The sequence below is a fragment of the Leptonychotes weddellii genome, chromosome 1 (assembly GCF_054177405.1).
Source record: "Leptonychotes weddellii isolate Sample4059 chromosome 1, ASM5417740v2, whole genome shotgun sequence".
Lineage (NCBI taxonomy): Eukaryota > Metazoa > Chordata > Mammalia > Carnivora > Phocidae > Leptonychotes > Leptonychotes weddellii.
The window spans coordinates 104,750,568-104,767,003 of NC_138369.1; the positions used below are offsets into that span (position 1 = coordinate 104,750,568).

The window sequence follows — 16,436 nt, forward strand, 5'->3', positions numbered from 1 at the left end:
ATTCCCTATTTGTCATTCAATGACTATTAGAGCACCAGCTGTCAAAGTTGATTTAACATATCTTTTAATTGTCCGGTAGCATAAGTGGTTTTTTTTTTTTTGCGGGGGGGAGGTTATTTTCTTGAAATGGAACCGAAGATAGATATTTAAAATTCCAATTGGTAAAAAAATTAGAAAAAGATAAGATTGTATAATAAAAAGAATAAAAATTCCTTTTCATCTCAACATTCTAGCTTGCAGACTTACATTTCTTCATCTATTTCAGAGAATAGTGAGCCCTGAAATTCAGTTCTCCTCATGGCAAAGCATTGCTGGCAATGTTCAGACTTGCTTTTGTATCCATAAAGTGGAGCTACACTTCCAAATGCATTTTTTCTTCCCGTCGATAGCCTTTTCAAGTACCTGCTATCTTTCAGCCAGCTATTCAAATGTCTCCATAAGTGAAAACATAAGAACCAAATAATAAAATGACATTACCAACCTAGGGAGGCCTACTTCAACTTCCTCTTCTTGCATCTCAGAGAACCATTTCAGGATTTGATGAGCAGTAATTTGCTTTTCCATTTCTTCTATGTTCACATCTTCTGCAGGAAGTACGATGATTAAACTAAACTCATCACCTTTATAAGGTAATTCCAAGACCTGGTAGTTCATGGAGGATTCCGAAAAATAACCTGGAACAGAGAAAGAAAATATTAAATAAATATCCCTGTCAATTCCCAAAATCAGGCTTCAGAGGGCGATTTTTCATATTACCATATTTTGTTCTCACAAGAGCCTTCATCATTGGGATTTTGACTGGCGCACCATCTTTCTTAGTAAAATTCATTAACTGTGTCTTCTCTTTTGTGAATTTCTGCTTCCAGTCACCCTTGAAATAAACAGCATTCACCAGGACAAGCCGAGTCAGAGGGCCAAAGTCTTCCCCTGAAAACATGTCTTTAATTTTCCCTGTGATGCCGGTGGAGGACAAAGCAGGAAGAGATATGCAATAGTGGTTCAGAGGGACTGCTTTCTATAGCATTGAAACAAAAATTTATTTTGCAGATCGGTTATAAACAGTGTGCTTTATCCTCTAACCTTGGCAATTCTGAGAGTAAAGAGGAGCACTATTAAACATTTCACTTGGAAACAGGTACAAACAGATCTCACTAGGAAACAGGAGATACAAGACTGTCTGAGGCCAATTTGGACAGAACTACTAATGGATTCTCTTCAGCAAGATTATTTGTGTAAATTGTTTTTCAGCCAGAAAGAACAAAAACTGAATGTCTCTTCCTGCATACTTACTGATGTTTTTCAAACTTTCTTTCAAGTTTCTCCAGCAGGTCAATCAGAATTAATAAGTTAATGGTACACTCAAACCTTCCACTCCCGTGGCTGGCGCCACTGACCACTGGGGCAGGGACAAGAATGGAGTTGCTAGCACGATTTTCTTCTTCTAAACAACCAGCCTGCTCTTTCTATGTCTGCTGGCTATTCCAGTTAAGATATAAAAGCATGAATGGGCGCCATGGAGCTGTCTAGGGATGTGCATTATGTGTCCCATTAATGATACTTTCCGGTGAAACTGCTCAAAACACCCATCTCACATTCTCAACTATGCCTCCATGTATGAGGCTTCCTATAAAGAATATGGTAGCCACTTATGCCATCATAATTTTTAGTAGCAAAATTAATGAACAAAGGAACAAACTACTGTTAAACAAGGACCTGATACATGTTGGTTGTTTCACATACATTATTATCAAACCTTCCAATAATCCTGAAATGTTTTAATAGTATCCTCATTTTAGGTAGGGCATAGCTTAGAACTGGGTAGGATTTGAACTTGGATCTGAATGACTTAAAGCTTGTGTTCTCTCTGCAGTGTCATTCCATAGCCCCTGAAGGATTTTGGCTAGCTTGTATTGAAATTAAAGTTTAGATTATCATGTTAATGATAGGACTCTCAACATTTTTTTATTAAACATTAACCCATCCAATGAAGATGTGTTAATTATTTACAGTAATATGTGGGAAAGAAGGCACTTGAGGCTGACAGATCTAATTTTTACCTGGCTGAAGATATTATTTCTGTTGCCATAGATTAAAAACCTATGCTTAAACAAAAATTATTATTAAGGGTTTTCCATTAAAAATTCTATGAATGGATGTCTCTCATAAAATCTGTATGCTTTTCAAAGCAGCTTATGGTCTGTCTCAATTTCACAATTGAGTATTAATTTGAATAACAGGGAAGCAAAATGGGAGATTCCTCTGAGCCACAGTTTAGTAGGAAAAGATTCAACCATTCTTTACTTTAGGATATTAAAAACTGTGAATACAATGGCAAATAATGAGTTTATGAAAATGGGAAACTTTACCATCTGTTTTGCTTTCTACCCAGGTACTTATTGTCTCTGCGGAAGTCTTTGCATCCTGAAAATCCACCAGTTTTATGGCACTCTGAAAAAAGTCCTTGTTGCTATGGAGATACTGTTCTTTCACAGTGAATCCTTCTTGAAGGTAGAGGGCATTGGCAAGATTAAATGTAAATTCTTGCTTTTTCTCTGAGATGGCAGAGAAAAATGACTTCAGCACAGAAAATTCTTCTCCTGAAAAGTAATTATAATGTAGACTAACATATTGAACGACATAAAAACAACAGCTTTTCAGCTTTGCTTCTAAGCGCTGATTCATATCACCATTTTTTACACACTTAGGTATAACTAATGGTCCTTTCTGAGGTAGTATAAATATTTTAAGCATTTATCTTCATAGAATATGCATTTTATAAAGAACTTAGTTCATATACAGGAAGAAAGAATGTCCATGTAAATTTGAAATTTGTCAAAAACAAGAATGTCCATTTAAACAGGCTGAAGGAAATTCTCTTTTTTTAGTCAAATTTAGCTCATGCTTACTTGTTGGAAATTTATCTTTAGAACCTCATTCTTTGTATAACATGCTATATTGATGGAAGGAGACTACTAATGAATACTGATGGGGGGACCACAGTGACGAGCAATCCTTTTCAATATTGCTTTTATTTCAGCTTAAGAATTGCTCGCTTGTGAGCAATGGCAACTGTCCAAGTTTTGAAATTTATGAAGTAACCCCTATGATCAGCTCTAGAGATGCACAAGAATCAGAATTGCCTATTTCTTCAGGTTCATGAATGTATATACTTTGGCTGTTACATGAACAATAAAGAACTTTATTCAATTTCAACTATTGCCACTAGCCAAATGAGGCCACCAGAGTCAGCTAAGAATCACTGCTGGCCTATTATTTATTGTTGGCTCATTCTGACCAACTGTTGTTGGGAAGATATATGTGCCTAGGAGAGAATTCAGCTTTGATCCTTGTTGAGGAGCTTCCTATTCATGACCAAATGCTTTTCATTCCCTTCTGGCTTAATCCTGGGACTCAATCATTCTAGGAACTGTATCTCAAATCAAAGCTTCTTTCAGGGCCTTTGTTATATTTTGAGTTAAATACTAAAAAGGCCACTTTTATAACTTAAAACTTGAGTATATGCAACTAATCCTTATTGAAGAAAACATAAATGGTTCATCATTAGAAGATACCCACTGAATAAAGAGAGAAGTTTTAATGAGAACTTGCCTTGAGCTGTCCATTGGAAATAAGGAATCTGTGTGTGTGTGTGTGTGTGTGTGTGTGTGTACATTTTATCGGAGAGCTAGCAGCTATAGGCATCTTTGTGCAAATAAGAATACGTTCCCTTACTGGTGGGGGAGGGGGAGGGCTACAGCCCCATGACCTCTTATCTTGTCCAGCTGAGTGGAGCCTTCATTTCAGTCCCCACTTGTCCTCCCCTGCTCTCATGCAGGTGCAACCCACATAACAATAACGGAGGCTCTGGGAAGTATATTTCATTATATTTCAAACTCCATGGGGATTCTCCATTCTTGGGAATATAGATATAGACATAAATAATCTCAGCCATAAGAACTTACGGCCCTATGGTTGGATTTGAAGAATTTCAGTAAGTCTTTACAATCCCAGAATTCTTACATAAGGAAGGGAAGAAGGTTAATCTATTTTACTTGTTTCTGCATCGATTTTAGAGGCAATTGTTTGCTATTTGAAGCTGAGGGAACTATCTCAATTAATGGGAGGCTATGAGAAGACTTTCTGAGCGAAGACATGGAAGTGTTTTCAAAAGAATTAAATAAGGTCAGAAATGAAGTGGCAGAATTTGAAACTAATCTTCAGAATGTGTAATTTATGAGCATCTTTAAAGGAATGGGGGAGAAAGGAGAGGGGGAGAAAAATAGTTCCAGCTCATTTGTCAGAGCAAATAGATTTATGTCAAGTACTTAAGGTCTAAGACTGTGTGACAAACAGTCAGTTGCCCTTTGATAAATCACTGGACTCAGAAGTCAATGAAAAATGTCATCAAGTAGCACAAGTTTGGAGGAGAATATAGTTATCTGCCTTATAAATTTGATTTAATTTACAGATTAATAACCTCTTTTAGCACAGATCAAAAAGAATATGTATACATGGCTCCTAGTAAGTAATAAGAATAAATTTATTTCATTTCCTAAAACAGAGCCATAGGAAACCTATAGGTCATGGGGTGAATGTAACTTTTGGTTTGACTGTACTAGACCTCCAGAAAATGTTCCAAAATTCAGTACATGTTTACTTCTCCTGCATTTAAGACCCAAAGGCCAATTGTGTGTGAAATGTGAGAGATCCAAAGATGAAAACAAAGGCAGTCATAGGATTATAGATTATTTTAGCCAAAAGATCCATATAAACCACTTATTCAAACTCTTCTTTTTATAATGAGGAATCTAAAATCCAGACAGGTACAGTAACTTGAGAGGTGCCAGATCATAAGGCTATTTGGTTGCAGAGCTAGGACTGGAATTCATGGCTGGTTCTCTTTCCATTATGCTCTTGGAATAAGGAAGCACCTCCGTTAGTCTTTGATTAGTAAGCAGCATATTAGAGGCAAAGCAAAAATGGAGCATTATCAGATGCTCAGTAGACTGGAGAAGGTAAATTCTGAGCAGATGTTTGACAGCGGGGAAAAGAAGAACTGAGGACACCAAGAGCCCTGTGGGGATAGGATCCCAGGAGTTGTATGCCCATCTGTGGAACAAGGCAGGTGTTCACATAAAACAACCTCATAGCAGGAAACGTAAAATATAGACTAATTGAACAGACAGCACCTTTGATAATCACTGGAAATGGAAGGCAGGGCCAGGACTAAGATGAGTCAATGGGACACTTATGTTGGGCATAAAATTTAAGGAGATGCCAACAGATTCCATAATCAAGAAAATATTTTGCTGTAATACTTTTTTTTAATCAGTTTTAATGCAAAGAAATCCATGAGGAACAAAATATAAAAATGTTAAATAAAGACAGGATAATTACTAGTGATTTTCCTTTTCATCTTGGGTTCCAATATGGCCCTACCAGGCACCACCTTCTGATCTGTCATACCCTTTGTCCCCACCTTAACACCATTTTGCTCTTCTTTCTCCAGACCCCCTCGGCCATGTCTCCATTTCCTTGCCCTCTTCCACTCTGTTCCCTACCTTAACTGTCTCCTTGTTCCTTAATTCCCTCCTCTTTTTTATTTTCCAGAGTTTAGTTTTCATGTTTTCTCTCTCTGGCTCATCTTCCTTTTCCTTCTGCAATTATCTTCCATCTGTGTCCCTCTCTCTCTCCCTTAACAAAGCATAATAGAAAGCAGCTTTAGTAGATTTTGTTACATGTGTTAACATACTAATATTTACTTGTCCACATATATATTCTCCCAATGAAAATATAATATATTGCCCTTATGATCTAGAATTCTCACTGAATCATTTTTGGAATTCATTCTGGACAATTTGCTGAACTTTTCTTTGCCTCATCTAAGTAGCAGGGTTATGTCTACCCCACAGAATAACTGTGAAGGTTGAGATAGTGGATACCAAGCACAGAAACAGTGACTGCTATACCATATTTAGGATTGATAATGTCATCCTCATTATTACTAGGATTAGCATTACATTCACAATCCAGAGTTGTTAAGATTCCTGTGTTTCTCTACAAGATATATCCATGTAGAGTAATTTAGATTTCAGAGGCTCTAATTTTGCTAATTTATCATAAAATCAACTTTACATATCTTTATAAATGCTCTATTACTTTTCAAAGCAGTATTGTATGATTTAAATGTTTCTGAGACTGTGTAGTGGGATTTGCTGAAATTAATATAGACAGTCAAGACTAAATTTAGAACATAGTGGCTTCATTTTACATTATTCACCAAGGAAAATTCTTGCAATTAACTTCACCATCACCAACTTATTTTCTACATAAAATTGCCTTTATTTAAAACAAAGCAAACAAGACCATCTTAAAAAAAAAAAAAAGTCCCTAAATATAATTACTCTGTTCCAAGGCAAACATACTGAAGTTAGTTATAGTAATTAAATTTCCACATCAAGAATCTGGAAATTTCCTCTGATGATTAGGACATATTACCTGACAGTGATGCAAAAGTTTAAAATTAAGGGCGCCTGGGTGGCTCAGTCGTTAAGCGTCTGCCTTGAGCTCAGGTCGTGATCCCAGGGTCCTGGGATCGAGCCCCGCATTGGGTTTCCTGCTCTGCCGGAAGCCTGCTTCTCCCTCTCCCATTCCCCCTGCTTGTGTTCTCTCTCCAGCTGTGTGTCTCTCTGTCAAATAAATAAATAAAAAATCTTTAAAAAAAAAAGTTTAAAATTACAATCATTATGGAAATTGAGAACACGGGTTAGCCAGAGAGGTGGACAACTACTCTTTCTTTTTCTTTTTAAAGATTTTATTTATTTACTTGAGAGAGAGAGAGAGAGCACTGAGGAGGGGAAGGGCAGAGGGACCAGCAGACTCCCCACTGAACGCTAAGCCCAACATGGGGGTCAACGCAGGGCCTATCGCAGGACCCGGAGATCGTGACCTGAACCAAAGGCAAGCACTTAACTGCCTGAGCCACCCAGGCACCCCAAAAACTACCCTTTCAAACGGATGACAGCACTAAAGCTGGGCGACTCCAAAACAACAACCCTTCACACACAAAAAGACCAGTTATAGAAGTGCTTTTTAAAAAAGATTTTCTTTAAAAACTATTAACCAAACAAGCTTTTAAAATATATGTATACATTACTGCTTTTTCTTGGTCTCCATTAGGTGAAAAAGTTAAATTTTAATTAGAAAATGAATTTTAAAAAGCTAATAAAATAATAAATAAAATAATGAGAGATGCACACAAAGGTTTCTGGGTGAGGATGCTCACTGCATTTTTTATAAGAGAAATACTGGAAACAACCTAATAAAGAGAGGTTAAGTAAGTAATGGTATTTCCATAAGAGGCAATAAAATGCAACAATTAAAAACTATATACTGAAGCTGATATGAGAAAATGATCACAACATAGTGAGAGTTGAAGAATAACAAACAAGCAAACATACATACATACATACGCTCATGCACACACACATAATCTCAATTAAAACTGGCTAAAACAGGCCAGAGGAAAATCTACTGGCATTTTCACAGTTTTATATCTCTTTAAAAACATCTGTATTAAAAATAACACATTCTTTTGGTAACATTTCATTAGAAAACAATTAAAATGAATATTATTTAAATTTTTCCATTTTATTATAAGCTTACACTTTTGATAACATTTTCCGTGTATTTAAATTCTGGGACCCTGAGCTTCTCTCTAATTTGCAAAATAAACTTGGCCAGATCTTACCCCCAGTATAAATAATTATATGTAAGAATCTCACCAGCTGAGGTTTCCTGAAGTTTTAAAGTTTGTCTTATCTGCTCTTGTGCTTTTCCTTTTGCTCCCAGTTGTACCATTCCAAGACCCAACGTTGTTCCAAGGGGGGAAAATATAATGTTGTTCTTATGAGATAAACAAATAGCTTGGTAAAGATCCACTGCAAATTCCATATTTCTTTGAGACAATGGTCTTGAGGCTTGACTTCCAGAAAAAATCAACAGGAGACTCCACAACAAGATCTGATCCATTTTGACCTCTGTGCATTAATTCAAAATTCATTAGTTTTCAAAATAATTAGAGTGGACCATAGTAAGTTCCCACAGAAAACTTTCTACCTATTAGAATAGACTATTGTAAGAAGATTCTCATGCCAGTTTTCAGACGAAGCATCATCTATTAGGAGAAATAAGTCCTGTGCTCATGGCATTTTTATATTCCTTCAAGAACTAGTCCAAAATATAAAGCAGTTGTCTAAAATCAAAGGAGAAATTTTAATTCTGGAACACTATCAATAAGCAATACTATCTCTAAATAGCTGTATGATACTTTTTCCTATTTTTCCCATGATTTTAAAAGGGATTACCTCTCTTTATCAAGGGAATCCTCTGTCTACTGTACTCTAAAATGGTTTGTAGATCAAAAGAGAAATGGAATAAAAAATGAAGATACTCTAATGTGGTTTTGAACCTATAATATTAGGAAGTTAATGTATTCTAAATCAGTGTGAGTAATCTGGCAAAGTCTTTGCAGTAGGAATTTTCACACTTTACGGAATCTCACTTCTGGAGGGCGAAATACCCCCAAATCTGCCTTGTATTTTTTTTCGAAGTGAGGAAAAACAAACTCAGAAAAATCATAAAGAAACACAATTATAATCAAATATACCTGGTACAACAATAACAAAAGAAGAAAGCAATTTTTTTAAAAAAATCAAAGAATAATTTGACAAATTAACACATATAGGAAAGCTGTAATTGAAAACTTTGGACAATTCACAACACTAATGACACCCTATTAAATTGTTCTCCACTAAAAGTGCAGGAAATTCAGCCATCTGACTACATCTTGAGAATGAGTTTCACAATATTACCACAGACTTTATGAAATATTGATTCTGAAACCCTTACAAATTTTAGTGACACTAATTTTACCTTACCAAAAATACATCTAAGTAACCCTTAATAACTCCTAGTTTAATAGGTTACTAAGAAATAACCGTTCATTGGGGGTAAAGATGAAAGCCTCCAGAACAATGTATCGTTAGTTTTAAAAAATGAAGAACTATATTTCTAAAGTGTTTTACAGACCATTAGGAGGATCATCATGACCCACAAATGGGTTAAGAGTCACTATTACATAGAAAGATTACTAATAGTCAAATATTCTCTAAAACTAAGATATGGAGTCATTAGCCAGCTACTTCAAATTGCATTCTAATATTTGTAGTTAAACTCTGCTTAGTCAATTTGCAAAGGAAAAAGACCTCAAAATGCAATAAAAAACAATTGTTAAAGAAAAACACAATTGTTTTGGTAAACTGCAAATATAGATGTATACTATCAAACAAATGTTTTATTGAGGATTAGATTAGTACGCAAGGCTGTGAGTGACAGTGCAACAATAGGAAAAGCCAGTAAGAGAAGTTTTATATGCAAAATATATTTCCATGTATCATTTTCTAATATATTCAAAATCTCAGATTTCTGATTAGAAACATCAGTTTGTAGACATATAAGTAGTCAAAATGTTATTAATACTTTTAAGTCATCAAGTGGCAATTCATTAGGCACATCTTTATGTATTTGGTTTGTATCAGAATAATAATAAATAATATTATGAAGGATACAATTTTTCCTTTATAGTAGAATCTGAGGGGTTTCCTCTCATTATTATTAATAATCTTAATAACTAAAATTTACATTATTTGAGCATCCAGTTCTCCCAGAAAATTTCTAGGCACTTAAGAAATTATAAGTTCACACCAAAAAAAAAAAAAAAAGGTCCTAAAAATTCACTTACCTCATTGGGTTTTGTATCCTATTTCATTAGAAAGCATGAAGTACTGGTGAACTACAACATGATGAATAGTCCTATAAGAATTTGACCTCCAAATTTATAATGACATCATGTAAGGAGAATAAAAGTAATGTGTTAATTTGATAAAAGTAAATAATATCTGTATCAAAGTGAATTGAAATGCCATTCCCCTACTCTATTAAATACTCATGATCAATATTATTGCATATGTACTTCATTCAAAAGCTATTTAATTTTAAGGTACTTACTCCAAATTGGCTTCTGATTATTCACTGTAATGTTCTAACTGAAATGTGCCTGCTGGGAAATCCTAGTACATAAAAGACCTGATCAGTCAAGGCCAACTTTATTTATCTTGAATGCTGTATGATTAATTCCTCTAAACCCAAAGCAGGTGTGTTCACTATATTTGTATAAAAGGACTAACATGATCAGGTTAATGATCAATGATGCAACTGGCAAGAATTGAGAGAGAAAACCATAACAGCTTTTTAAAAAATCATTAAGCCTATAATATTTCATCCATTATTCCACTTCTTTTATAGTAGAATTTAGAAGAATGTACCAGGGCTTGTAAATTTGCTAGTAATTAGTTCTCTTTGTTTCTCACAGGACTCGAACATCAGATTACCAGTGTATGCCATCATAAATACTGCAGAATGCCTATGAGAAAAAGGATAAAGCTAAATCGAGTCTAGAATGCAGAGACAAATTGCTGCATTTACAGAGTTCTCAACAATTCATCAAATTATACAATTGTCACAGGAATTTCCTGTGGTTACATTTTAATCCTTAGGAAAAAGAGTGGATATTGAGAAATACACTTTGTTGAACAAAAAGGCCATATTAAGATTATTGATTTACCAAATTATGTGAAGACAATACTATTAAACATAGGTAATTTGATAATAAACATCGGTATTACTTTTATATGCTTTTAAACTTCTACATGGTTTTCTCTACCAACAGTTCATTAATAAAAAATGGATGCATAATTGGAGTTTTGATCTCATTCTCCTAGTTCAAATCAGTCACCTCAATGGCAATCAGATATTAAACACACTTTATTATTCATCAGTGCCTCTGAGTAGAGAAATGGAAAATCTGTTCCAGTTACTATTAAATAAATATTCCCTACTGATAACTAAATGTAGTTATTTCTGATAAATTTATGAAAAAGAAATAAAATGAATATAGATACCTTTTAAAGGAATTCATTAGAAAAACTTTTTCAAGAACCCTGTTAACCTCTTTCAATATCCTAAGGGGCTAGAGCTCACTGACAGCCCTGATGGTCGCTATAGGCCATAATCTCCTAATTCACTAAAATTCTTAATTGCCCATCTAAGCATCTCTAAATGTTTTCTAAATCTTGGGTTATAATAATATTACTTGCTCTAACATATGCAAATTCATTTCCAGTTTTTAACTTAACATTATTAGAGATCATTTTCCAAAAAGAGTTATGCAGCACAAGAGTACAATCTTCCTTCTTATTCTACTATGCAATTCATAAATAAGTCTGAATGTCCAGTACTATCATTCAGTCAAGGCTTTTCTACCCCTGTAGTGACACCAGCAAACATCCATCACAAGTACCCTTGGCTACCAAATTATTATTTCTCCATATTACTCAGATCATAATGTGATTTACCCAGGAACAGGCCATTACTTTTCTTTCCAATGACAGAGACAGACACTCTGTATTAGTAAGATCATTTAATGAAGTTGTTCCGTAAGGACCTTATGTTAGAGCAGTTCAAGCAGAATATACATTTTCCTGTCTCTTAGGGAGTAAAAAAGAATGGCTATGAATTTCTCCTTCCTGGTTGAAGCTCTTTTAATAGACAATAAAGATACCACAATTGTCCATAAAATATTACTGCAGACCTTTTAAATATTTTCACAAATCTGTTCCTTCTACAACTCTATTTTATCCCTAGAGCATTAGCATTAGTATTAATGAATATATATATATTCATACATATATATGTATTTATTAGTAAGAGTCAAAGTATCTTGGTATAAATTTGAGCACCATCACTTCCCTACTGTAAAAAATAAACCTGGGAATATGTATAAAAATAATAGCAAGAGGTTATGGGTTCAATATCATCATCTTTCTTAGCATTTTGTAGTTTTTTTTAAGTAAAAGTGTATTTAATTCCAAACTTTAAAAACATACAAGCAAATGTTCTCATTAATAAAGGACTGAAAAGCTAATTCTTCCATTTGAGCATGGATTAATTTCAGGCATTTTTTTCCTCTGTCAGTTTGCTTCATTTATTTTGTGTGGTTAAGAGGAAAATGTTCTGAAAAGATAACAGGTTAAATTATATTTAGTGTAAATCTACATACTACAAACAAAGTAGTCTACATTCTATTTTAATGTGACAAGTCCCTCTCAATGTAGAAAATGGATCTTAGATAATTGAACCTAAGTGTTAATTTCGGAAATAACTTAAAAAGTCTTCAATTCTCTCAGCATTTGATAGGTGAGACCTACTACTTGCCTAGCACAATTAGATGCTGTAAGATAGTAGAGTAAGACATAATAAATAAATGTCTTTTTATTTTTTCCTTTTGTGTGCATTTTTGTTCTAGACTATTAGAAACAATAACATTAAAAGAGACTTTCATACCTTTAAAAGTTCCATTCTCATTAAATATACTTGTGAGACAGCTCCTCTTAATTCCTTTCCCAGAAGAGGCCCTGAAGTTTTTAAAGATGGGATTACGGTTACACACAGCACAGTGCCTTGCACACGAGGTAGGCTATAGAGAGAAGCCTGTCTATATAAACGAGACTATTTCAGACTCATCATTTCAAACAAAGTCATTTCCAAGGGTAAAAAAAGTAAAATATATCTAGCAAAAGAATTTCCAATTTATTCCAGAAAAACTAGTGGGCTCATTCAACTTTGCTTAGTAAACCACTGCATTTTAGGTGCCTTCACTCCAGAAAGCTGATGGCAGAAGTGTATTCTATTGATATGCATATACCTGGTGTCTATAACAGTCCCTTACACATGTCTTAAATAATTGGTTGGGCGGATGGATGAATGGATGAATGGATGAACAGATGGATGGGTGGGTATATGGGAGGGGAGCAGAGCCTACGCAAAGTATTCGGTACCCATATTACATCTCTTTAACATCTTAATATTCCTCTAAATTTCTGGAAATGTGACTCAAATTTCACTCCACTGTACTGTCATCCGTCTATGATTCATAAATCATATGCTCTAACTTTGAAATGATGGATTACCTAATCAGACCTCCCAACCAGTGGAAGAATTCTCTGCAATATCCCTGTGAGAGAGTTACTCGGCTTCTGCTAGAGCATCTCAAGAAATCCTTTGTCCCAAGGCAACCTTTTTCATTTTTAAAAAATAATTTACTTTGAAATACTTTCAGACTTACAGAAAAGTTGCTGGTATAATACAAAGAACTACCATCTCTCCTTCTGTGTTTCCCCGATTGTTAACATTCTGCCACATATGTGTGCTCATTCTAATATCTAATCTTTCTCTCCCTATTCCTCTCATATAGGTATAAAAAATATAAAAACTCATATACATTATATACATGTATTAGATACATATATATGGTATATGTGTATACACACATACATTATATTTAGTATTTTCTGAATCATTTGAGAGCAAACTCTTTTTTAATCCCTCTTAAACATTTCTTTCTTCCTTCCTCCCTCCTTTTTCTTTTTTTATCTTTTTTTCTTTCTTTTTCTTCCTCCCTCCCTCCCTACCTCCTTCCTTCTTCTTTCCCTTTCTCTGTCTCTGTCTCTGTCTGTCTATTTACAACCATAAATTCACACTGGTATCTCTAAACCCAATCTAAGATCTCCAGGTTCTTTCTCGTTTTCCTCTGAAATTTTATAAATATCTTCTATACAAGTGAGATACTTGCCTCTCATCTTCAATATATCCACTGATTTATTCATTTACTTACTCAGTATTGATTTGCTCAATGTAACCAACCTCTCTTCTATGCTGGCCATCTCCTCCACTTACCCTCTCTGCCTTTCTACCACCTAAATCCCTCTCCCACTGCCCAGTCCCAGGCTCTTGGATCCAGTGAGTATATCTCTGCTAGGTCTTCTCTCAGTTCCTCCTCCTTCTTTTCACAGCCAGGCACAAGCCTACCACCAGCTCCTCTGCACCAAGATGGGAAGGAGAGGGAAGATGAGACATCTCTTCCTGTTTTAGTAGGTATTAAGAAGCAGTTCTAGAATCTGCCTTCTGAAAATTGTGTCCACTGGTTCAACTGCTACTCTTTTTCTTCATGGCAGCTTTGAAATATTTGAGAATAGGTTATATCTCCCATGAAGCCTCTTTCTTATGCCAGATTTCCCCATTTCTTTACCTGTTCCTCTGCAACATGGTTTCCAGAGCCTTTATCAGTCTGATAACATTCTCCAACATTTGTTGATTGATGTATGCAAATATAGATTTCTTTTATATCTTTCCCATATGTGATTGCCATTCAAGAGGAGAGAAAAGCAGTATACATAGAAGTCACAGTGCCTGACCAGGATGCACCTACATGTAGCTGGAATAGGCAGTGCCTTCTGAAAACCTTTCCTCCACCACCCTCTCCACCAACTAAAACATTTGCTTCACTGATTCTGGAAATTCTATTGCTGGGGCTCATTCCATTGACTCTATACTAGTAAAAAGAAGTGAAGAGAAAGTTGAAGCGCAGAACCATGGTCTTTGGAGTAAAACAGACCTGGGCTCCAATCTCAACTCTGCCATGGACACTTGGGCATTCTTCTAACAGATCCAAATCTCAGATTTTAACCCTATAATAGATATATGATTCTTGGGAGGCTTAAACCAATGAAGTTTTGCCGTTGCTGAACAGAGTAGGTTCCTATATATTGTTATTTCCTTTACTTGTGTGTGTTAGGGCAAAATTCTCCTTAAAATATCAATATTTTTGCAAGAACTCTTTAAAATGCAAATGTGTAGTAGATAATTAAAGTTATATGAATGAATTTATTAATTACTCCTACAGAACCCAATAAATAAAACAGCATAAGAATACTGGTTACCTGGTAGATGATATTTATAAAGAAAAATGGATCAAAAAAGTGAGGCATTGTTTCAGAACCAAACATTTCCTACTTGAGCTTCTACATAGAATGTGTCATATATATAGTCTCAGTCTCTTTGATTTTTTTTATTTCCAAGCATATTACCTCTTTGGTTGTGCTATGCCACTCAAGAATATGGTAAAACAAAACACAGGAGTAGAACATATGCAGTAATTTCTCAGTAAGTACATGTAAGAATAGATGTAAGTCTGTGAAAATAAATAGGAACAGCTGCTGCTGACAAGGTCTAACTGCATTATCAGAATCATTTAAAAGAAACTAGAGGGGCACCTGGGTGGCTCAGTCGGTTAAGCATCTGCCTTCGGCTCAGGTAATGATCCCAGGGTCCTGGCTCCCTACTCAGTGGGGAGTCTGCTTCTCCCTCTGCCTCTGCCTCTCCCCCATCCCATGCTCATGCTCTAATAAATAAAATCTTTAAAAAAAATTACAAGAAACTAGAAAGTGTGTAAATATATGGAAATGGCTTTCTCAGTTAAGTCTGTAGATAGTCACTGTGTTAGTGTTTTTCATATTTAACTTCAAGGCAGCTTTTACAATAAAAATTGATCAAAAATATTTGTCTATCAAAGCAACCAGAAGTGAAACTGGTTAGAATACATTGTTCTGAAAATGTACATTTTTACATAAGACCACTTGGGAATAAACGATGCCAGTTGTTATTGCCCCGTTTAGTCCAATCTATCTTTTATTAAGAATACACAGAAAGTGAAAGGTGATGGATAAAAGCAACATTAAGACATCGTCTGAAAACAAAACTTCCTGAAGTTTAAAAGTAAAGTAAAAGAAAGGCGCAGAATTCTGGATTTCTTATCTGCCTTCTATATTCATACTTCATGTGACAATGAAATATTTATTTCTCTTTCAATTATAATTGCTTCTTATTTCTTTTTATCTTCACTTCACTACTTGTTTCTTGACATAATTGCTTGGCTCTTCGTTCCCGATCCAGAATTTCTTTGGGGAACAGGTTTTTCTCATCAAATACAGCTTTCAAAGCTACAAAATGATGAAGAAAATGACATGGAAATTATACTTGGTAAGAGACCCAATTAAATGAAATAGTGGGGAGAAAATTCTCGTTTCAATTCATCCGAAAATTTGTAGGTTTCTAAAACCAAGGACGTATTTGGGGGAATTTTCTCTGAAGCTCCTGCTATTCCTTTACTTCATTTTAAATTAAAAAGCTAAATTTTAACAGAGTTTGTTCTATTAATGTATTTATATCCTGATAGAGATCCACCATTTCACAGTAGAAGACTAAAGAAGCTTGTGTTTCCCATTTTTGCTTTTTAATCTACTTAACAGCTATCAAAGACTCATAAAAAGCCAAGAACAAATTATTCTGTATTGAAATAAGACAATTAAAATAATCAAAACACAGTTTGGCTGTCTGCATGACTAAACAAGTGCATCTGCAATCACGTCCTTGTAAGAGACTTTGATCTGCAGGGATCTGTGGCTTCAGGAAAAAAAAGA

General features: G+C 34.9%; 2 protein-coding genes across 2 annotated transcripts in view; both read right to left on the minus strand.

Annotated features, from left to right (window-relative positions):
• SERPINI2 (serpin family I member 2) overlaps positions 1 to 8,370 on the minus strand; it is a 31,140-nt gene extending 22,770 nt beyond the window's left edge. The window contains exons 1-4 of the mRNA XM_006735713.3: positions 7,785 to 8,370; positions 2,367 to 2,597; positions 757 to 951; positions 482 to 674 (exon numbers count right to left, since the gene is read on the minus strand). Of these exons, the coding sequence (XP_006735776.1) occupies positions 482 to 674; positions 757 to 951; positions 2,367 to 2,597; positions 7,785 to 8,031 (866 nt within the window). The 5' untranslated portion in view covers positions 8,032 to 8,370. The remainder of the gene's footprint in view (positions 1 to 481; positions 675 to 756; positions 952 to 2,366; positions 2,598 to 7,784) is intronic.
• Positions 8,371 to 15,613: 7,243 nt separating this feature from the next.
• WDR49 (WD repeat domain 49) overlaps positions 15,614 to 16,436 on the minus strand; it is a 103,275-nt gene continuing 102,452 nt past the window's right edge. Inside the window, exon 9 of the mRNA XM_081812756.1 lies at positions 15,614 to 15,956. Coding sequence (XP_081668882.1) covers positions 15,826 to 15,956 — 131 coding nt within the window. The 3' untranslated portion in view covers positions 15,614 to 15,825. The remainder of the gene's footprint in view (positions 15,957 to 16,436) is intronic.